Below are 24,889 nucleotides of genomic sequence, written 5' to 3'. Positions count from 1 at the left end.
TATATAATAATAAAAATAATGATAATAATTAAATTTTTTCCATTTCCTTTTTTCAACAAATGGAGTCACTGTATTTCTGTTCTGTGTCTTCTGTTTTGTCACCTGACACGGGACATATTTTAGCATTTATTGCATGGCGTGTACGATAAGTCCCTAAAGACAATCACAAGTAATTTGTATTTTTAATTTAGTCTTTGTTCATTAAAGCAGGTGTTTTCAGGAGAATTGCCCCGTCAACTGACTTCACTATGCATTGCCAAGTGAGCATCTGCTGCAAGAGCATGCGTGGACATATATTTTGCATTGTTAAATTAGTAACATTTTACCAGAACACGGGTCTTCTTGACAAAAATAAAAATACAAGTGAAGTGAAATTTGTTGAAACAGCAACTCACTTTTCCCAGAAAGAGCAGAGGGGTAGATGAAGTGGAGGGTAAAATACACGTTTAGGGGGTAGAGAGAGGGCAAAAAACAGTTTAGGGTTGAATGCAATATTGTCACTTTGGTTAACTTTGTCAGGTTTTTGGTGCATTTATGATGTGATAGTTTCCCTTTTTGTTTTTAGTTTACGATGGGGCAACAAGGTGAGGTCACTTTGTGGAATATTTTATCACTAACCCATTTTATTGGCACAATCACATATTTTGTGGCTCTACTGTGCTAGTAACTGGGGAGGCTGGCACCTTCAGCTCTGGGGGGCAGGTAAAGCCTGGTGGCCCTGTCAATCCCTTGCACCCCGTAACTCACATTTGCACTGGCACACATATTTACACTCACACTAACACACACTTACACATACTCATACCCACATAGGTACACACTCATGTTAACACACACACTGCCTCACAGGCACTTATACATTCATGCTAACACACACTCTATCACACACATACACTTACACATCACATTCATGCTAACACGCTTACACATATACATACATACATACATACATACTCACTCCCTCATAGCATCACACCCGCTGTGTTCCCGCCTCCACGAGTGGCATAGTCCAAGTCGGCCCGACCCTATGTAAAGAATTTTGCCCCTGCAATACAGTTTCACATCCTGGGTGTGCTCTAGAGTTGTGATTTATACCACCCATGCTTTTCAAGTTAAGATGTGTTAGTCATGCAGTATTTCAGTTGTCAACTAACAGTTTCTAAGTGGAAATATTCTAGCTTGTATAAACAAAGTCTATGAACTCCAGCATAGACCACCTGTTTCTCTCTGTTTCTGTGTGATCCAAATGTACATATTTTCCAAATTATATGGTTAGGGCCAGCGAAAGGATTTTTGTTATCCAAGGAAAAAAATCTTTCTACTCACTACACCTTAATCATAAAGTTCATATCCGCCTTCTGAATTCCTATTTACTTTTGTTATGTAATGGCAAGGGAGTATGAGATTTGTGTCCCACTGAAAAAGAGTGGAGTCACCCTCACTTTCCTTAGAAATGCAAAACCCAGAGAAATATTCCCTACCATCCCAGTAGCCAACCTGCAACACTAGGTTGAAAAAACCCTCAAATGGAGTCCTAAGGACAGACAAGTAGCAACTACTTTTTTTGGACATAGCATTAATTCTATGAGTACTTACTAAGATGGCAATGGCTTTGTCGGTATTAACCCCTGCCGCTCCCTTCTTAACAGAAGTGCAACAAAGTTGCACACTACCAGTGAGTGATCACATAGGTCTTAAGATGCCCACCGCGGAGGAGGCAGATAGGGCAGCCCAATGGTAAATACATCTCTGTGTGTATAATATATCATCCAACTAATTTTAACATAAGACAAAGGCAGTAAACGCAGTTTTTCACCCATTAGGGACTGGGCTGTTTTTTTATTTTTGTACTCTTCGAGACCAAGGCTGTTTCTGGAGTGTTTGTGTTTAGCTGTAATTTTCTTCTTTCTCATTAGTAACTCACACAATTATATTTTTTTTTTTTCAGGACAAAAAGGGTTTTCCTTAGATAATCTTTTTATCATATCCTCTAATTTACTATAATAAAAAATAGTGAAAAATGTAATTAAATATTTTTTACTCATCTACAAACGCTAATGAAGAAAAGTTTAGACATGCCCACTGTTTTTTGTTGTTTTTGCAAGTACAAAAAGCATATTGTATTTTCAAAACCATTTCATCAAAATTAGAAATAGTGACATTGTAACACTGGTATCTTTCATGAATCCCTGAAGCACCACCCCACACAGACATGTACTTATTTTTGAAAAGAAGACAACCCAGGGTATTCATCCTGGGGTATTTTGACACTTTTCATGCAGCCATTTTACCACCAATCTTTACTTAGGAGGTAAACTCTATGCATTGTGGTATCACTGTTGTTTGGCAGTGACAAATACCACGAGCTATAAAGTACAATGCATGTGAAAAAACACACGCAAAGATTGACAAAGGCTGGTGGTAGAATTAGTGCATGAAAAGTGTTAAACTTCCACCATTTGAAATTCCCTGGGTGGGCTACTTTTCAAAAATATATGGTTTGACAGGGCTAAATTGAATTGACTTTTTTCAAAGATGTCCCACATAGGACATGAAGGAATTACCAGATGTCAAAATTCCAAATTGAAAAACTGAAATGTGCATGTCCCAAACGTGGCCTTTAAGGCCCCAAACAACCTTACAAACAGATGCATGGGTGGTATCACTGTGCAGATATTGCTGCACAAATACTGTATTGGCCCGATTATAGGCCAAACGTTCAGCGTATAATCGGGGTTTAGTGCAGTACATTTAAAAAGACAGTAATCATGCCTGGATGTGTCTAGTGAAATTGAACCCAATCATGCGTTCCATTTGGTTAATTGGTCGATTAAGTAACTAAAGGGCAATAACTTAGGGCCAGATAGGTTTGGATAGCTGTTTTTTTTTTGTTCTATATATTAAATTATTTCAAGCTGTATATTGTGTTTACTTGGGTAATCTTTGTGTAATATTAGTTTGATCTGAAACATTTAAGTGTGACAAACATGCAAAAATAGATGAAATTGAGGCAAATACTTTTTCACAGTGCTTTAGTTCTATTAAAATGAAGAAAAACAATTTAACTTTTTTTACTGAGACTCTTAAGTATCACCTATCATTATATTTCTTACATTTATCTGTAAAAGGTTTTGCATACTGATCTTGGAAATTAGTCAGCCACGGTCATGGATAATGGGTGCTGAGGCTGGCTGTTTTTATTTTTAAACATTTCAGACGATATAGTGTATAATTGTTCAAAAATGTTTCAGATAACTTATGTGAATCTTCTGGGCGAGAACATGTGTGAAATGTGGAGCATGACTAAATGGTTCCCACGGATGACCAGAATGAAGCCAGATGCTTACACCTGGCACTGGATACATATTCCTACCACTGCAATCTTGGCCCATAAGCCACTTACTTTCCCACTCAAGTTAAACAAAAAATACAACATTATTGCACCATTATCTAATCACACATGAAGACATATTATTCATCAAAGACATACAAGAATATATATCTATTTGATTTTCCATTGTGGAAATATATCGGTTATTAATGCTGACATTCACATTCAAAAGCAGGGGCACAAATACATGTAAAGGAAAAAATACAATAAACCATAATAGTGTAGTACTGTGTATTTAACCCTTCAAAGTGAGCAATGGAATGTTTCATCAAAAATGAGTTCATCAAAAACAGTTATTTAATTCCATGGTTCTGGAATACATAATAATAAAAAGATTCAATGGCACAATATCACTGTACATATATTGTGAATTGTGAAGAGACACTTACAATGAGTTTTGCACAATCCTATGTGCAAAAAACACAGAATAGCAACAAACAAATGGTTAAAACGTCTTTTTCAAGATGTACTATCACTTACAAATTTCCCTGGGATTACCAAGTTTATTCAGGAGGTAAACATTAAATAAATTATATAAAAAGAACAAAAAATCCCAGGAATATAATCTTGCGGCACATTTAATCTGTGAATAGGCCATATTTGAAATTCTTCACAATAAAAAAAGAGCTAAACTACAATGTGACCTAAGAGGGGTTGCACAATCCTCCGCCACTTTATCAAGCCTACACCACCACCAATGCCCCTTTTCCATACCAACTTTTTCTCAAATTTTACAAATTTGTCATTTGTTAAATACTATATATGTTTTTTGTTCTTCAGGGACAAAACTTAAATGAAGATTATTGATACATGCTTCATTTAAATAAGCAGACTTGCCACAGTCAATGGAAGTTCTCATTGCTGTTATTTACCGTTTACTGTATCCAAAAATATTGTAATAATTTATGTCTACAATAAAAGTTAGAAGAAAAAAAAAGAAAAGCATAAGCACTATGTGTCAGGAACTTCATGGAGTGGGTTTCCATGGCCAAGCATCTGTGCACAAGCCAATGCGCAATGCCAAGTGTCAGCTACAGTGGACTCTGGAGCAATGGAAATGTATTCTCTTGAGTGATGAAATTTTGTTGAGAAGAGTGGAGGCTGTGCTGGTGGTGGGGTGATTCAATATTAATGCCCGTGGTTATGGAATGAAATATCCAACAAGCTCATATACAGTAGGTGTGATTGTCAGGTGTCTACATACTTTTGGTCATATAGTTTACTGTGACCGAGTGACCTGTCATGCAAGGCCCCAAAGTATTCAGAGATGGCTCCAGCCTGGCTGTCAAACAAAGATAGCACAGGTAGGAACTCCATTGTTTTACTAATCCCATCAATAGGATTGTTGCCAGGGGAATTGAAGGTTGGGTTGTATACATGTATCTGTTTGTCTATGTTAATGCAGTTCTGTGGATATATGAGGCTATGCTTAACAACAATAAAATGTTCATTCTTGCGGTACTCAGTTCAAGGTAGTTTTGTCTACTTATTGGGTACACATGGCAGGGTTCCAAGGTGTGCATGCTGGGAGTGATTTCGGGGACAACAGGAGGATACATGTGGGTGATCTCTGGGAGTTACTACAGCTCTCTTGGTGAACCCGTTGCATGTACTTTATGAAGATCTTATACCAAGTCTCAATCTTCAAAATATTCTATTGAATGCAAATTGGCACATGTACTATTTTTTTAATAGATTGGAAAATTAAACTTCTGTTTAAGTCTTCAGTGTGAGCTTAACTCACATGTGTGTACTTATTATGAATACAAGGGTGATATACTGAATTACACTGGCTGCTTTCATGGGATCAGGTTAAGGATGAGGAAATTAGATTCACTTTCCAACCTCTGCTTAAAAAATGCATCACTTTGCTTGTGCTGCAATGTACGAAGTCCATGCTTAATAGACTCCAAAGTACAGTTAACTTTTTAGTGTTCCTTTATTTGATTTATTTCATAAAGTACTAAAAGAATTGCCTTATACTCAGGCATAGTGTTCCCGTTGCCATTTGAATAATTTCTGTCATTTGCTAGTGTTGGCATCCCATGCACTCATGCTGCCGGCATATATAGGGCAGCAATTGCTGAACTCTCAAAAAAGGCACACTAAACAGTATTTGTCAACGCAATGCCGATCATATTTAAGGAAAACAGGGACAGTAAATGAGAAAAAGTGCTATGAACGCCCGTAACAGAGGAACAGTTATCATCCAATAGTTCCCTTTGTTGTAAAACATAATCTCTGCATCTTGTAAAGACACAAAGGAAAATACCTGGGGAAGTGACATAGCTCTTTAATAGGAAAAGTGAAAAACTATCTAAAAAGTGAAAGAATAATCTCAAATAAAAATGTAATTATCCATCCCTTCACTGTGATGATAGTTCTGCCCTTCTTCTGTCATTCCATCTACAACCCTCTCTACCCCATCTTACTTTTCCAATTCCCTAATTATCTCGACTGTCCATTTGTATTAATGAGGCCCAAAAAACAAAACTTTATTTTCACTTGGTTGAATGTGGGGTATATTATTATCAGTGGAATAAGAGAAGAGGGTTCTGCTCATATGATCTTACAATCTAGTCAGTGGTTGGGTAGAAGTGAAACAATAGGAGAGGACTGCTTGGATGGGGATAACTTGATCGGATCTGGAAGATCTGTTGAGGTTGTTGATCGTTCGGATTGCTTGATTATGATGATAGCTGAGAGTATTGGGAGGAAAGGCTGTACGCTTCTTGGAAAAGGTGGGTTTTCAGAGAGCTTTTAAAAGTTGCCTTCGAGGGAGAAAGTCTCACGAAACAAGGAAGCGAATTCCTCAGAAGGGGTGCAGCCATACCTGGGAACTCTACGGGTTTGACCCGGAGATTGCCGGGTGCAGGGCCAGCCTTAGGGGTGTGCGACCTGTGCGGCCGCACAGAGCACCATGGCAACTGGGGTGCCTGCCCTGGACTTAAATCAAAACATCGGGGGGGGTTTTTTTTGTTTTTTTTTTAACTTTATTTAACATCATCCATATTAAATAAAGTTTTTTTAACTTTATGTAACACGGAGGATGTTAAATAAAGTTAAAACAAAAAAAAATGGTGTTTTAATTTAAGTCCTGGGCAGGGGTGCTGAGCTGTCGCTCATGAAGTTTTCAGCAACCGTTCGGCGCCCCACAATCTCCGTGACTCCGTCGCGGTGACAGCGTTTCATTCTGAGCGCCGGAAAAGGGGCAGGGGGGGTAGATAGTGAGAAGGGGCAGAGGTGGTAGATAGTGAGAAGGGGCAGAGGGGGGGGATTTTTTTCCTTTCTTTTTTTTTTGGGATGGGGGCGCCAGAGGAGTAATCCGCACAGGGTGCCAGAACACTTAAGGCCGGCTCTGGCCGGGTGATTGCTGCTTCTCCGGGTCAAGACCCGAATCCTCCGGGTTGCGGGATCTTGACACGCCCTGCTCCCCGCCCATTTTTACTTTAAATGGGGGTGTTTCCTGCTGCTGTCAGCGGGAACGTCCCCTAACAACAGCGGGAACGCCCCTGATGTCAGTGGGCCCACCCACCGACAGCAGTGGGCCCACACCGACGGCAGCGGGACCTCCCACCGACGTTTGTATTGCAATGAACAAAATAAATGAAAATGACAAAACAGAAACATTAACATGTTCCATTTCAGCCTAAAACACAACACTTACTATAAGCAGAGTAATATTAATATGCTGTCAAAATTAGGACTCTAAACACCAACATTTAGAACTCCTGAAAAGGATTGTCAGGAAAGAGCAGGAGGTAGAAACCTGTCATGTAGCTTTTCAAGCAGGACATGCTGGTTCCTGTAGTTACAACTAACATTCTGTTTTTTCCCCAAAAAATCAAACTAGTCTCTTTATAATTATGTAATTATGTCATTTTGAAAACAAGACAGGAAATAAGCTATGATTCTAATGTAAATACATCAACAATATACAAATTCGAATGAATATAGGTTTTATTCAATAGACATTAACATTCATTTATGAAACCCTTGAGTGTTGTCTCCCAAGTGACCCGCTAAGGGCTGAACAAAAAGTGGAAACCAATACGAATCTACATAACTGTTTAGAGAATCTAGCTTTAGCACATACATCAGTAAGGAGAACGAGCTCTACACGCCAGAGTCAGGGCATTGGCAATGGTTGCGCCAGGCAGGGTCGGATGCGCATGCGTAGAGCTCCACAGGCGCATGAGCGGAAGTATGGTTTGTTTTTGGTTTTTTCTCTCGGTTAATTTGAGACGTTATTCAGCAACGGGGAATTATGGAATGATTGGTAGGTATGATGTAGCCACAGCTTAAAAAACGGAACTCATCAGTGGTGGTGCGTTTGTTAGGTTAAGTTTTGTGTTTGCGCCTGTTTTGTGACAGCTGATTGATGTTTATGTTTTTCGTGCTTCTGATTTATTGTAATGTGTTTGTCGCTTCCAAGGGTCCTTTTGATCTTCTCCGCTGATCACTAGTGTTCGGTGCCTCTGCCCGTGAGACGTGACTATGGCTGAAGACTTCTTACTAGCCCTCCGGTTACAAGAGGAATATGACCGGGAGCTGGCAGGGCCCTCGTGGGAAGTGGACGAAAATGACAGCCCCGAAATCATCCACACCGTGTCCCGGAAGTCTGCCACCCCCGCTGCACTTTCTACCAGCTCAAAGGAGATGTCTGTGGTGGATCCATCCTGGGAGCTGCTGGATCCGATTCCTGATATCCGAGCGTTGTTTCTGCAGTTTAATGACATGTTCTTTTGGGGAAAATTGGCTGGGGTAGAGGTGAAATGGAGTGCAAGGATGACACTGTGAGTCTGGGGGTCTTAGGGATGGGTATATTTCATATATATATCTTTATAACTTTACTGACAAACGTACATATTACTGAAAGAAAGGGACACAGAGTAATACAGGTGCCAGAATTTATTTTTATGGGTTTCAAATAAAGCCCAGTTAATCATTAAAAAATGGTATGAAAGTATTGCTCCTTGGAAGCCCCTTTTATTGGCGCAATATCCAGATTTAATTGCGCATAAGCCCTTGAGGCATTAGATTTACCTTCAATCGACTTATTTAAGTGTGCTGGCCCAGTTTGTCTAAATCCTATTTCTAATGATAACAAGCTTATTATTCTTTTTTTGCTGTTTTTCAACTCGTATGTGTCCTAGCTGGGTTATCTTAACCCAGGCTACTAGACAAATACCCTGACTCCTTTTCATACAGCCAGTTGTGAACACTACAGTGGCTTATTGTTAATCATCCAGCTGGATACTGACTAAGGCTAGGTTTCCACTTGGGTTTTTGTCCTGCGTTTTTTTTCTTGATGAAAAACGCCAAGAAAACTGCCACTGCATTTTCCTGCGTTTTGGCGTTTCTGGAGTTTTTTCTGGCGTTTTAGCCTTTCTGTGGAAATTGCTTTTTTTGACCTTAGGCAGTTTTTCCAGCCTTTACAAGTTAGAAGTTTCACCCAGCTAAAAGGGATTCGGATAAATGGCAAGTATCTGCCCCCTGATGTCATTTACTTGGTAGAGTTCTACTTAAACGCCCCGGCGGACCCTTTTGTCACTTTTCTGTGGTTTGTAAGGCATGCTTTATTCCGAATGTCTGCTCCTCTGGGAAGATTGGCCCCAAATGATGGTGCAAATTGTTTGCTGTTGCTTTTGGCACGCAGAATCCAGTTGATGCGTTGGGTATGTTTGTTTGTAATGGCATGTTTGTTCCAAATGGTGTAAAATTCAATATGAACCAGTCCAGGACTTTGTTTTGTGTGAAACTGTTTGTTTCCAGCCTATTTCTCGTAGGACACACAGATACTGGGTCCATCCTCTGCATTGTAACTGTGGAAAAAACGCCATAAAAAACGCCAAGGCAATAAACCCACATGGCTTTTTCATGGCGTTTTTTCTCTCCCATAGACTTCTATTGGAGAAAAACGCCAAGATTTCCTTGAAAAAACGCCAGAGTGTCGACATGCTGCGATTTTGAAAAACTGCCACAGAGCCCAAAAAAGCAGAAAAACGCCAAAGAGGACTGAAAAAACGCCAGACAGAAAAACGCCAAGTGGAAATGGCATTTTGCGATTTCCTATTGAAAAACAGCAAACATCTGGCTGCTGCGTTTTTCCACTAAAAAAACGCCAGGTGGCGCTATTGGCGTTTTTATGGGCGTTTTTAGCATAAAAAAACCAAGTGGAAACCTAGCCTAATGAAAGTATAAGGAAGGAGGGACTACTTAGCATTAGCATCACCCAAAATATCAGATGACTGACAACAATGGCAGCCTCCGGGTCTGCAGATAAAGTAAGTTATTTAGAGCAAAATAAGATAAACCCTTTTTCCTTCTTCACTGATAACTTATATCACTATATACAGCCCTGCAATATATGATCAAAGAGAAAAAACAAATCATGGGACGTCTTTAAATATTTAAACTCTCCTCAATTCACTTGCAGTTTAGGGTTTTTATAACCGCGCTGAGTAGAAACTTCAGGAATACATTTGACTTCTCTAGTTGTCAGACTGTCAAAAATCCCTGTACAAAAAAATTTCTTCTGATGTAGAGTTTGAAACTGTTCCATTGGTTGCTAGTGTGTGAAGAGCAAATATCAGACCGAAAGCTAGACATACGATGTTATATCCTATGTTGTAATCCAAAATGTGTATAGTGGAGTTTCCCTTTGAAGAGATCATCTATGTTTTGAAAGTATATTTTATATTTTGTTATAATTTTGTAAGTCTGACCAACCCTCCTGTGATCGGACTTCCTCAAGTGCTTTGCCTACAGTGTTAAAAGTGCTGTCCCATTATGACACAAAACATTTAATGAACTGTCCACCGTGGTTAGCAGATAAGCCTTAGCAAACCTGTCATGTTATTTGTTGTGAAGCTTTAATCACAAAAAGCCACACACGTTATAGAAGCAAAATGTTCCAACTGTGCTTGTAAAATTGACTCATAAGCTTATGAATAAGCGCAGTCTAAGGCACGAAATGCATTACGCTGTATGCTTTTTTTCAGCCATTTAGTATGTGTTCATACCAGCACCGTATACTCACTATTGGAGTGTGAAGCCTGTAATTATTTTTGGTTATGTGGAACTTTTAATAGTTGGTGAAGGCACTCGGTAAAAATATCTTCTATCATCATGATAGTGCTTCATTGTTTTTGAATTGTATGATGATTGTTACCCCTTTCAAAATCTTTAAGAAACATTTAGATTTGCTTTTGCATTTAATATAGCCATGTCCATACTTTGATTTAGGTATTGTTTTTTTTCTGTTTGTTTATTTTTTAAGATTGATAAGAATTCACTTTTTTGAAATGTGTGCATTTAAGATTTCTTTTCATTACAGATGTGCTGGGGTTTGTAGCTATGAAGGAAGAGGAGGTTTGTGTTCTATACGCCTAAGTGAACCATTACTGAAACTGAGACCAAGGAAAGATCTTGTAGAAGTAAGTTTTAGAGCTTATCACAAATCCTTAAAAAAAAACATTTAACACCTAAGGCTATAAAAACCTGGTAGAGATATGCAATATCTATTGTAGTGGTGCTTGATGTAGTAAGAATTATTGATCACCTAGGTTGAATTGATTCAATATTCTTTAAGCAAAAATAATGTGTTGCCTTTTAATGTTATCTAAATGGTTAAACTTTCGGATTTGAGAAATTGTGTGACCGTTTCACTTTAACGTTTAGTAAATATTTAGGAAGCATTGATTTGTTCAGTTTCTCTCTTTCTATGAAACCCAGTATTAGTACTTAATTTCTGCATTTTTTTTGCATGTAACAGACACTTCTCCATGAAATGATCCATGCACTTCTCTTTGTCACACACAACAATAAAGATCATGACTCCCATGGCCCAGAGTTTTGCAAACATATGACGCGTATAAACAGCCTCACTGGTGCTAACATATCGGTACGTTTATAAACTTATATTTTAACAGGTAACTGTGCTTTCTGCTTTCTTTCTGTTCATGAATGGGCACCAGCATGCAGTGCTATCAGTTTGCAAATGGTACATCATAATTAAATTGTGGTTATTGTCAATGATTGTACCCACAATCAGAGCCATGTGATTGCACAATCTTTGTATTAGATATTACCATGTTTTTTGTTTTAGGTTTATCACAATTTCCATGATGAAGTTGATGAATACAGAAAACACTGGTGGCTATGTAATGGACCTTGTAGGACAAGGAAACCATATTTTGGTTATGTCAAACGTGCAATGAACAGGGCACCATCGTCTCTTGATCCTTGGTGGTCTGAACATCAGCGTACCTGCGGAGGAACATTTCTAAAAGTTAAAGAGCCGGAAAACTATGGACAGAAAGGGAAAAGGAAGAATGAGTCCTCTCATTCTCAACCAACCAAACCATCTGATGTAAAAGGTAAGATGTTTACTATGTAACCATTTTAGTATTTATGTAAAATTATAATTGACTGTTATATATTGCACCGTTTGTAAACAGGGCATAATACGTATCACGTAACAATTTGGACTTAGAAACAAAAGTTGAGACGGGTCTGGCTTTAACAAGCTTACAATCTAGAAAGAGGTGGACGTTTATTACAGAAGAGGGTGAAAGTGCAAATGATTACGGTAGACCAGCCATACAACAGTATCCTAGTGTAAACATTGTTTAACCCCTTCAGTACCGGGACGTACCTGGTACTTCCTGGTTAACAGTTACCGGTAGACCGGGACGTACCAGGTACGTCTCCTCCAAAAAACGCCCCCACATCACCACAATCGCGGTGATCGTGGGGGCGCTGCTGCTGCTGTCTGCCCAGGACTCCTGGGCAGACAGCACAGCCTGTCTAAGCCCGCCCCCAAGCCCACGATCACTCCCACGGAGTGATTTTGTAGGCAGAAACAGCGATTGCAGAAAAATCTGCAATTGCGGTTTCAGCTGCCACAGGCACCTTCAGGGAAGGGGGGGAGGTGTTGAATGGGTCCCCACACAAGTGTGGGGACCTGATCCAACACCCCCCTGCTGCCTGATCGCTCCATGAGAGCGTCAGTGCAGCGCTAACCCAGTGCAGCGTTAACCGATCGCGGCATTGAAGGGGTTAATTCCCGTTTTGTAGGGGGCTCTGCTGCAACAGCAAAAACGACCCCCCAGAAGTCCTGTGATCAGTCCTGTAGGACTGATCAGAGAGACTCCTCCCCTACAATCTCCAGTCTATTGGAGATTGTGTCCCAGCTGCCAGAGGCAGCTTCAGGGACAGGGAGACAGGGTTCTTTGGTCTCCACATGAGTGTGGAGACCAGACCCCCCCACCCTTCCTCAGTTAACCCCTACCCCCCCTTTCCTCAATTAACCCCTTCAATGCTGCGATTGTGTGTGACCCCCATCGCAGCATTGCAGGGGTTAATATTAGTCCCCACAAGCTTGTGGGGACTAAATATCAGTCAATGCTGTGCTTCAATGGAGCATCAGCATTTAAAGAGTTAAAAAAATGTAAAAAATAATAATAATAAAAATAAAAAAAAATAATAAAATAATAATAATAATAATAAAAAAAAATAACAGCACTGACCTGAAAGTCCAGGGTGCTTCCAGGTCAAATGCTGGGCTGGGCTGATCAGATCGCTCCTGGCCAATAGGAGTGATCGGATCATTATGGCAGCCCACGGATGACCCTGCTCTACAAAGAGAGAGGGGTCATCTAGGGTAATTATGAAAAAACACAAATTATTAATAAATTAATTATTACCTGATCACTTGTCGGTGACATTTTAAGTCGCTGATTATTGATCGGTCTCCCTGATTGATGTCAGCGGCCTAAACCTGTCACTTACAAGTAATCTGATGAAAAAAAATATTTAAAAAAATGTAAATGCACATGTTCCAGTTTTGCCCTCATAGCTTCCTCAAAAAATGCATGAACCATGCATGTGAGGTCTTGTTGGAATCAGGGGATCTTGGTGAACAAAATGTTTTTTTGTTGCACTTATGGTGTGCAAGAAATTCAGTGCAACATTGAAATGTATGCGTTAAAAACGCAATAAAATAATTTCCCTGTGAAGTTTGGCAGACATCAGTGAAGAAATGGCTAGCTGAAAACTGTCAAAACTACCCTAGTTGAACACCTTGACTTGTCTACTGTTAATAAATATATACTTTTATGGGGTAATTTACAGCGGGGGGCTTCCAAAATGTCCCAAATGGGATATGGGCCCAGGAAACCAATTTCTGAAAATTCCAAATGTGAAAACGAAAATGCGCATGTTCCAGTTTTGCCCTCATAGCTTCCTCAAAAAATGCATGAACCATGCATGTGAGGCCTTGTTGGAACCGGGGGATGTTGGTGAACACAATTTGGTGGTTTTTTTCTGCAGTTGCACATATTCTATACAAAATATAATATAAAATCTAAAGCAACATTGCAACATATGCAAAAAAAATATAAAAATACCTCAAAATTTGGCAGCAATTGGCGATAAAATCCCTGTTTGAAAAGTGTCAAAATGACCCTAGTTGTACACCTTGACTTATCTACTGTTCATAAACATATAATTTTGGGGGGATAATCGGTATCTGTGACAACTATTGCAGTTATTAGACTACCATGCCAAATTTGAAAAAAATTACATTTCAAAAACGTGATGCATGCCTTCCAATATTTGCCCATATACTGGTCAAAATAGATAAAAATCCTGGCCATGTTGGGTGGTTTCCAAATCAGGACAACTTAATGAATATATTTGGGATAATTTTTTCCCATTGGTTCAATGTGTGTACAATTTGTATGTATACAAAACTGTAAAAAAAAAATTATTTTTTCCCCACTTTTTCCAGTTTATTTCAAACAAAACAATGTACTACCCAGCTTACTATGGTTTCAAATGAAAGCCCTACTTGTGCTGAAAAAAACAATATATGATTTGTGTGGGTGCACCAATTGATAAGAGAGAAATTACAGTTGAAGAAAGACATGGCAAAAACGGCTCCGGTCCTTAAGCGACACATTAGTATCAAAATCCCGGTCCTGAAGGGGTTAAAAGGGTTTTTGTTTGTTTTTTTAAGTATTGGAGACCAAGAAAAGAGCCTCGTAAGTTGTGGAAGGCATTACAAACGGATAGGGGCAGCCCTGGAAACATTTTGTAGGATAGGGATAATGTTTTCACTCTTGATGTTATGGGAGACCATCAAAGGGAAGATTTTGAATAGATTTTAAACCTTTTAGAACCTTGTTAGTTACAGAAGTAATGCAATAATTAACATCACCAAAGAGGATTGGAGAGAGTAAATGGGAAGTTACATAGAAATAAACCTCATCACCATACATGTGGTACTTTAACCCCTTAACCCCTTCGTGACAAAGGCTGATTTTACTTTTTGTACCCTTCGTGACAATGGCTGTTTTATCGTTTCTGCGGTGTTTGTGTTTAGCTGTAATTTTCTCTTAACCCATTTACTAAACCCACACAAGTTATATATTGTTTTTTTCAGGACAAGAAGGGCTTTCTTCAGACACCAAATTTTTTTCATATGATGTAATTTCCTATAATAAAAATAATAAAATATGACGAAAAATTGAAAAAAAACCACATTTTCTCACTTTTATTTGAAAAATCTTTTATTCATCATAAAAAACTACTGAAAAAACCTGCTAAATAGATTCTACTATTTGTCCCGAGTTTAGAAATACCCAATGTTTTTATGTTTTTTTGCTTTCTTCTACACGTTATGGGGCAATAAGTACAAGTAGCGTTTTGCTAATTCAAAACCATTTTTCTCTGAATCTGGTAATTCTGTCTCTATGTGGTATTTGGGGCATCTTTGAAGCCAGCAAATTAAATTTACCCCACCAAACCATATATTTTTGAAAACTAGACACCCCAGGGTATTTTAGATGCTGATAGTTTAACCCTTTCCATGCACTAATCCTACCACCAACCCTTGTCAAAGTTTGGGATAGTAATTGTTTTTGGTGTTTTTTTCACATACTTTGTACTTCAGGTGTGAAATTACAGCTCCTGGTATATGTTGCTGTCACACAACACCCAGATATGTGTCCAGCAACATCTCCTGAGTACATTGATTTGTCAGATTGTTTGGGGGCAAAAGGGCCACATTTGGAACATGAGCAATTCAAATTCAGTAGGAATTTTACATCTGGGTAAAGAAAAATGCTTGTACCCAACTATCAGTAGGGACAGGTTACAAGAAAGCCTGGCCTATCTCCAAGAAGGGATTTGATCTAGCACCTTAAGTGGTCCCTCATGCCACGGAATGGACACAGGGGTCACTTGACAGTGCAAATAAAAACGCTTAAAAATGGTGGAGCAAATAAAAGCTAAAAAACAGTAAATGTAACAAAAAATTAAAAAAAAATACAAAAATGGAGCAGGAACAAAAAAAAAATTAAAAATGGGAAACTGTGTGATACAGCTTGAAGCAGTCACCGACACAGAGTGCAGGTTTTCCAGGGCAATCTGGACAGTAAAATGTGGTGTCCTTTCTTTGCCCCCTGCTGTAGCATACCCTGCATCTCTTTTGGGGATTCTGCTTCTTTGCTGTAGGGGGGATTTTAAAAATAAAATGGGTAGCCCCAATTCTGTTGGTTCCCATCACTACTTGGGGACCAGGTGCATCACGGTACAAGATACCTGAAATTACTTCGAGCTGAAACTGCAAAAAAGACAGCTTCAGCCCAGTGTCTGCTTTTTTGTGCAGCAAAAAAGCGTTATAGGTTGCAATTTGCATTAGATAAATTGCAACCTTCTTGTACCAGGCCTTTGTCTTCCTCATAATGAGGTAGGGCTGTAGGAGTTGATCTGACAGATCAACTCCACCCATGTGCTTGTTATAGGCCCTGATGCACACTGGCTTTGTAGTGACCCCAGCTCTGCCACGGACAGAAACCTCCACGGTTCTCTCATCGTGGATGGTGCTCAGCATGCACACCTCTTTTCTGTCCCTGAACTTCAATGCCAAAAGCTCCTCTTGGCGTAGAGCTGAGGTCTCCCCCTTTCCTAGCCGGGTTCGTACCAGGCGTTGTGGGAAACCCAAGCGTTTCTTTTTTATAGAACCGCAAGCTACCGTATCGAAACAATACAGCAGCTTGAACAAAGGGACGCTTGTATAGAAGTTATCTACATACAAGTGGTAGCCTTTGTTCATAAGGGGGAATATTAGGTCCCAAACAATCTTGGCACTGGTGCCCAGATGATCTGGGCAACCTGGAGGGTCAAGGTAGCTATCCTTACCCTCGTATACCCGGAAGGCATGAGTATATCCTGTCTCGCTCTCGCAGAGCTTATACACCTTCACTCCATACCTGGAGCGCTTGGAAGGAATATACTGCTTGAATCCCAACCTTCCTTTATATTTCATTAGGGATTCATCCACGCAGATATTCTTTCCAGGTGTATAAACCTCTGGAAACCTGGCAGCGAGATGGGTAATCAGGGGGCGGATTTTGTACAGCCTATCAAACTGGGGGTCCTCCTTAGGGGGGCACAGGCTGTTGTCGCTAAAATGCATGAAACGAAGAATCATTTCATACCTTTGCCTAGTTATAGTTTGGGCAAAAATGGGGGTACTAAAGATGGGGCTGGTGCTCCAGTAGGAGCGGATGGAGGGCTTTTTTATAATGCCCATTAACATTGTGAGTGCCCAGAATTTAAGAAATTCTGGCACGTCAATGGGAGTCCATGGCTGTTTTGCCCAAAAGGAATTAGGGCTAGCAGCACGGTGCTGCTGGGCATAAATGTTTGTTTGTGTGACAATGTCTCCCAAGACATCGTCTCCCAAAAAAACCTGCACAAATTGCAGTGGAGTGAATCCTGTAACATCAATATTGATGCCAGGAATTCCAGAAAAAGGAGGGATAGCTGGCTTGTACCTATTAGGCGCTACCCATGCCTCTGGTGCACTGCCACGACTACGTGTGGTAGGCGTCCTAACAGCCACAGATACATCACTAGATGTATCTGTGAACTGACCAACGTCAAAATCTGACGCTGTATCAGTGGCCTCAGAATCTGTGGCCAAAAAGGCATACGCCTCCTCAGCCGTATACCGCTGCATGGTAACAATTGCAGCAAAAATAGTGGGGAAGGAAAGGGTTAATGGCTATAATAAAAAATAAAAAAAAAACCTAAAAAAAGTAAAAAAAACTAAAAAAAGTAAAAAAACATGTAAAAAAAAAAACAAACCCAAAAACAATTGCCACTATGCAAGATCACTGTTTATGCAGTGATCAATGGCAATGAAGGGGTTAATATTATATGGGTGGCTCTTATAAGAGCCTTTGGATCAATATATATATATTTTTATTAGGGAATACCTGAAATACCAGAACACACCGATCTGTCTCTCTCCCTCACTAGAAGCAAGTGAAGGAGGGGGGCAGATCCAATACTGATCAAAGGCAATGTTTAGAAAACATTGCCTTTGATTTATCAAATCATGATCACTCTTATGAGTGATCTGACCACTAGGGGTGTTATTCACTGGATGTCCATGACATCCAGCAACACCCCCCCGATGATGTCAGCAGGCTCCGCCCCCCGGCTTGATGGGCGCCGCCATCTTGAAACACCGCGTGTGTTTCGAAGACACCGGCACCGGGAAGGTAAGTTGAGCATTTAGGAAGCGATCGCGAGTCGCTTCCTTTGCTAAACAGGTGTTGCAAAGATGCCTCGATACTGAGGCATCTTAGCAACACCAGCTAAGCAAAGGAAGCGACTCGCGATCGCTTCCTAAACCCGTTTTTCGGCGGCGGGCGCCGCCATGTTTGAAAGACGTGCAGTCTTTCAAACATGTTTTTTTTTTGCTCCTAGGAGCGATCGGGGGGGGGCGGGAATGTTTTTTTTGGTGTTGCTCAATGCCTCGATGTCGAGGCATTAGAGCAACACCGTTTGAGTGAAAAAATCGATCACGGATCGATTTTTTTTTTCACCCGTTTAAAGACGTGCCGGTCCTGGCACGTCAATTGTCATAATCGTCACGATTTTCAGTGACGTGCCCGGACCGGCAATTGTCACGAAGGGGTTAAGGACCGGGCTCATTTTTCGTTTTGTACCCTGTGGGACCGAGGCTGTTTTAATACTTTTGTGGTGCTTGTGTTCAGCTGTAATTTTCTCCTCACCCATTTAGTGTACAGACATAAGTTATATATTGCTTTTTTCAGGACAAGATGGGCTTTCTTCAGATACCATTATTTTGATCGTATCATCTTACTTACTATAAAAAAAAAAACATGGTGAAAAATTGAAAAAAAAACACATCTTATGACTTTTATTTGAAAAATCTTTTACTCACCTAAAAAAGCAAGTAAAAAAACTAGCTAAATAGATTCTACTACTTGTCCTGAATTTAGAAATACCCAATGTTTTTATGTTTTTTTGCTGTTTTTTGTAAGTTATAGGGCAATAAGTACAAGCAGCGTTTTATGATTTCCAAATCTTTTTTTAACAAATCTGGTCATTCTGCCTCCATCTCCTCTTTGGAACATCTTTGAAGCCGGTTAACTCAATTTAACCCATTCAAACCATATATTTTTGAAAACTAGACACCCCAGGGTATTCCAAATGCTGTTATTTTAACCCTTTCCATGCACCAATTATCGAACTACACTTTGTCAAACTTTGTAATAGTAATTTTTTTTATTTTTTTTTTCACACAAATTGTACTTTAGTTATAGATATACAGGTTCTGGTATATGTCACTGTCAAACACCCCAATGTGTGTTCAGGAACATCTCCTGAGTGCAGTGATACCCGACATGCATGGGTTTGTCGTGTTGTTTGAGATTTAAAATGCCACATTTGGGAAGTGCGCTTTTTTTCTCCATTTTGGAAAGTCTGTACCTATGCCCTATCTTTGAGCTCGGCCACTCCAATTTACCCCATCAGCCATTTTTTTTTTTTTTTTATATATATATTAGACACTCTCTTTGTTGAGATTTTTGAGAAATTTTAGCACTTGCTCAAAATAATAAACTTTATTTTTTTATTTTATTAATACTTTTTTATATTTTTTTTTACACATTTTGCTGGTACTGGATGGTTCATCTAGTGACATCACTGCATAATTATTTTTAAATGTAAGCACTTTTTTTTTTTTATATTTTACCAATCACATTGTGATTAGAAAGCTGGGCTCCATTGACTTGCATGGTTGAATGCAGTACCTGTATTCAACCTGCAAGTGGAGCCAGAGTTCTCTAGAGGGTCTGGAGACCATCTAGCGAACTTTTAAAACTTGATTGTTTTTTTACAGTCACAGCCCATCCAGAGGTAAGTGTTTGGTGTCGCTGGATGCCTCCTGATCGAGGCATTCCAGCGACACCATTTAAGTTTAGGAGGCGATCGTTGATCGCCTCCTAAACGCTTTTAAAACGGGCGTCCGCCGCCATACAATGTATGGCGGCTGTTGACGCCCCGGGGAGGGGCCAGACATGGCCCCCGATGCCGATCTCGGCCTTGCTGAATGCCTCGACATCGAGGCATTACAGTAACGCCGTTTAAGCAAAGAAAGTGATCGTTGATCACTTTCTAAGCTTATTTAATTTTTTGACGGTTCAGGACCGTCAAAGGTTATTTAGTGACCGTTATGTCATGACGGTCCTTAACCGGCAAAGGTCATTAAGGGGTTAAACCAGGGGAGGTGGTGCGAACTGTAAACAGAAGGGGGCCTAGAACTGGGCTCTGGGCTACACCAACTGAGATGGTAAACAGAGAGGATAGGTTACTAGAAAGGGAAACACTTGAGATGCTGGTAGAGAAGAGGATGGGAATCGGAGAGGATGAGGTACTGGGGTGGAGATTATGAGTTCAGTTTTGGAAAGATTACATTTCAGATAGTGTTGTGAAGTCCAAGAAGAAATAGCAGACAAGCAGTTGGTAATACGGGACATGAGAGAAGGAGATCAGGGAAGCATCATCTGTTTTTGTTTGCTAACATCTTTTTGGGGCGGCTACATAGTGGAGGAGGTGAAGATGCCTTGCCAAAGAATGTGATGCAATGAATTATTAGATATAGCTCTCTCCTGGATCTCATATCTTGTATACCTCCAGAAGTGACTCTGTCTTTGGCAAAGAGCAAGTCATTTGGTACTTTTGTTAGAGCGGTTTTAGTAGAGTGAAGGGGTCTGAAATCAGACTGAAGAGGGCCAAGGGTGAATGAGAGGAGAAAGCTAGTTAATTGTTTGTACACAATCTGCTCTAGCAACTTGGGGGCGAGCTTTAAGGAGTCAGTTGCTGAAAGAAGTGGGATTTAAGAAAGATATGAATGTGCTTAGAGTATGCTTAAAGGTTGTTGGTGCAGTTCCAGAAGATAGTGAGTGAGAGCGGTGTGTGAAGGGATAGGTTCAAGGGGATAGGCTTTTGGGTTTGAGGAAGAAAGAAAAATGGCAGCTCCATTTATAGGGGGAAATCATTTCATGTGGGGTGGGTGGCATACATTTGTATGAAGTCTTAGCTAGACTTTTTGTTTGCTAAGGTTGGTGTCGAGGGTAGTCTAAGGTAACTGGGGCAATGCTGGGGAAGGATACAGTATGGCAGTTGCCTATGGATATGAGGTTAACATAGGAGTGATTGGCAGAGGGTTGTATAGGAGAAAAAGCTAGAAGGGTGATGGTCAGGAAAAAGGGTAGGGAAGGGAAATCAAGAGAAATAAGAGTGGAAGCATGATCTGTAGAAAACCAGATCGTGTGTGTGTGTGTCAGAATCAGTCCATTTGGAAAGACTGAAAGCAAAAGTTATGGAGAGGAGTTTGGAGCTGGTGGAGTTGCTGGATGAATGTTGCAGTGGTTTGGTAAGTTTGTTTGGGGTTCAGTTTTGTTCTTGTGGAAAGATGGAGGCATGTGTCGAAGCAGGATGGGAAGGATCCAGTACTACTGGTGCATTCACCTATAGCATGTCAGGCCTCTAAATGACTGCGAACCACAAATTTGGTCCTACCAACATTTTACTGAGTATCAATAGGGATGTTTGTGTGTGTGTAGTATATCTATGCGGCTATCAAAACTGTGTAAATACAGAGATGGGAAAATCCGTGTCGATTTCTAGATAGTGTATTTTTGCTTCTTTTTTATGTATTTAATATTTTTTTTTTCATTTTGCTCTTTCCAGCAGATAAAAGTAACTTAAAAGGAGTTGATATTCGCACAGTCATTCCTTTTAGTGGCGTTGGCTATAAACTTGTTGAGTCCACAAATTCAGCTGTCCCTCCTAAAATACAGAACATTAAAAATACTTCACCGCACAGATCGTCCATCAGCACAATTACCACCCGTGAGCCATCCATACTGAATCAAGTTAAAAACAACACAAATTCAAAGGCTACTGTACCAAAAATCTCTGTTGCAAACACCAAAGCATTCATAAGTGTTGATGGATCCCCAATAAAACTTATGGGAAATGGCAACAAACCAGTTCAGAATGTGTCAACTCATGACTTTTTCTTTTCTAATAAGAAACAGAAGAAAATTTCCTTTGAAATACCAAGTTCATCTACAAGCTTACCTTCTGCTTCCCAGGGATCAAACCATGACGAAGGTCATGTGCAGCCTACTAAGAGACCAAGAATGAATGACAAAAAAACACTTGATGACTTTTTCATGAAAACTTCCAGAAACAACACTACAAATGGTGGAGTTATGCCAAATGTTAATAATGCTATGGGATCAACTTCTATAATGACTTCCAGTTCTAGCAGCCAAAGTATGAAAGTCAGCTGCCCCATTTGTAGAACTGAAGTTCTTGAATTAAAAATAAATGACCACTTAGACGCCTGCTTAGCAGCCTGTTAAACATAATGATTTTTTTTTTTAAATAACATAGCTGTTTTATAATAAAAGGTGCTAATATTTTAAAATATTTAATATATTACTAAAAGCTTTCTGATGCTATGCACATAAGTTTGCATCCCAAAAATTAACTTTTTCTCAGGTGAACAAATTAAGCTGTATGATCAGAATGTGTTTTAATATAATGTTCTTTTTATAAAAGAGAGGGTGTCTGTCTCCCTGTTAATGTCTTTGTCTTGCGTGTTTTTATCTGTATTTTGCAATAAATGTTTTATAGATTCATATGATGTACCAAGTATTTTACTACTTGTTGATAAGTAGATAATGATCATAGCATCATTGGTGTTGGGTTGTTACCATTGAAATATCAACTGGAGGAATAATTAATACAGCAGCAATATACAAGCTTTTTGGGTGATTGCCAGACAAAAGATTGAGGAGGTCGCTATATGTGTGATTGTGCTGTATTCTATTGTCTATTATATGAAAACCCTTACTGAGAGGAATAAACATCCATGATAAAAAGGCAGGATTTTTGTAGATAAGGGGGAAGCATTATAGAAACCTTTTAAGGAAAGTAGCAATGTGGACCATTTTTTGATGGGGGGTACCGTAGACGAACCCAAGGCTCTCGGTATTCAATGAATTCATTCATGTACCTTCTCCTATAGCAGTGAGCATGCCCATGCTCATAAACCAAGCACAATCTAGTCCCTGCCTGCAGGATCAGAGGTAAGTAGATTTTCAGAGTTTTTCAGTGTAGTATTAATAGTGTAAATACTTTCAACCAAGTTAGAGGAAGGTTTAGCGAGACATTTAAGGCTCATACTAAACAAGGTTTGAGGGGGTGAAGTTCGTGGTATTCATTTGGTGTGACAAAAACTTGAGATGAAAGCTAATGAGACATTGGGCAACATAAGATGGGAAGAAATGTTCAGCTAAGTAAAATGTATGGTAGAAGAAACTGAGCATTCCCTTATCTGACAGGTGTACATAGATGAGGCCAGGCCCACTGTGTGGCAATTATACATTTGTTATAAAGGGAAATACTGCATTTGCTCGATTATAAGACAAGTTTATTCCCAGAGCATATTTGAGGTGGTCTTATAATCAGACCTCAAATAGAGGTGCTGCAGGGGTCCCGGATCCTCCTTTCTGGTAACCTCTGCTGCTGCTGGCACTTCCACCGGGGCTTCTACGACAGAGCACTGGCATCACATGACCTTCCAGTGCTCAGTCTTAGAAGCCAGACGTCCACCAGCTGCCCCCACCTGACACCAGGGAATTTGAAGCAAAGAGGACAAGTCTATCACGGAGGACAAGTGCACTGGTAAGTCTGGGGGGGGGTAAGAGTGGCATATGGGAGGGCTATAAGGGATATCTGGAGGCAGAGTGGCATATGGGGGTTAAAAGGCATATGGGGGGGGAGGCATATATGGGGCAGAGTGGCATATAAGGGGGTATAAGGCATTTCTGGAGGGCAGATGTGCATACCTGAGGGGCAGGTTGGCAAATAAAAGGAAATAAAAACAAGAAATTCATTTTTCTCAATCATAGTTTTAATTCAATACGAAAAAATTGTTTACATGTGAATTAATATTTACTAATAAAACTTTTTTTCTTATAGGGTAGTCTTATATTCAGGCTTTTTCTTTTTTCCCCCTAGATTAATATTCAAATTTTGGGTGGGTCATGTTATAATCGGGTAAATACGGTACTTACAAATCCTCTTATAATGCTAGGGGGGTTTTCCCATACAAACTTATATAATGTATTTGGTTGCACATTTAATGTATATAATAAGATGTTTAAAATGCCAAGCACAGTATGTGGGACGTACACCAAGGAGCGTCAGAAAACATCACGGGAGTGTGTTATCTGATATAAGGATTAACAAACAGGTATCCCCTTAAATTGGCTTTCAACTAATTTGCAATATTTTTGTTATCAAGGTATAAAAAAAATGGAAAAAAGTCACATTGAGTATGTGACAGATACAATAGGTTGTATCAACGAGAGATTTACTGGGTCTTCCACTTAGAAACAAGGAAACCTAAAGGCATGAACTCAGAATATGATGCATCACATTATTTTTTTCATTTAATGAAACTATGTTACTATGGCAAACTGCTCATACATTCATTTATGTAGGGAGAAATTTACCTGAACAAGAACTAATAAAAAAAAATAATTGTAGATTGCATCCATATAATACCGGTAAAAAAAAAAAGGTTTATTCAATATATTTACTTTGTTTGTAACCACAGAACATGAATTTAACATTAACAGTGTTTCCTCAGAAAAATGTTGCCTTTGTATGTGTGACAGAATGACCTGTCATACAGGGACCCAAGATACTCAGAGATGGCTCCAGCCTGGCTGTCACATAAAGATAGCACAGGTAGGAACTCCATTGTTTAACTAATCCCATCAATGGGATTGCTGCCAGGGGAACGGATTTTTTTTCATTTTTGTTGTTTTTCCTATATCTTGGGTGATTTAAGGGAGATTGCTCTGAGTATTGGTTTGAAGCTTCTTTCCACTTTACAGCGCTTTAATTTCACTTTTTTCAGTTGTTTCAGGGGAATTAAAGGTTGGGTTTAATACATGTACCTGTTAATTTATGTTAATGCAGTTCTGTGGATATATGAGTCTATGTTTTACAACAATAAACTGTTCATTCCTGCTGTACTAAATTCAAGGTAGTTGTATCTACTTATTGGGTACACATAGCAGGGTT

At 39.6% G+C, this 24,889-nt stretch overlaps 1 protein-coding gene and 1 non-coding gene across 2 annotated transcripts; one reads left to right on the top strand and one right to left on the bottom strand.

Moving 5' to 3' along the window:
• Nucleotides 1–8,050: 8,050 nt before the first annotated feature.
• On the top strand, nt 8,051–22,152 carry LOC149283409 (DNA-dependent metalloprotease SPRTN-like). The gene is made up of 5 exons (XM_089497632.1): nt 8,051–8,187; nt 10,731–10,830; nt 11,169–11,297; nt 11,502–11,772; nt 21,473–22,152. Exons 1-5 carry the CDS (start codon nt 8,051–8,053, stop codon nt 22,150–22,152), a joined length of 1,317 nt encoding a protein of 438 aa, XP_089353758.1.
• Nucleotides 15,523–15,652, bottom strand: LOC149283410 (small nucleolar RNA SNORA35). The gene has a single exon (XR_016277931.1). It is a non-coding gene; the product is annotated as a small nucleolar RNA SNORA35 (small nucleolar RNA).
• Nucleotides 22,153–24,889: the final 2,737 nt, after the last annotated feature.

Source organism: Sceloporus occidentalis, unplaced genomic scaffold (assembly GCF_023333645.1).
Source record: "Sceloporus occidentalis isolate IW3139 unplaced genomic scaffold, rSceOcc1.0.p SCAF_105, whole genome shotgun sequence".
Taxonomy (NCBI): domain Eukaryota; kingdom Metazoa; phylum Chordata; class Lepidosauria; order Squamata; family Phrynosomatidae; genus Sceloporus; species Sceloporus occidentalis.
This window is presented reverse-complemented; position numbering and strand designations above follow the sequence as displayed.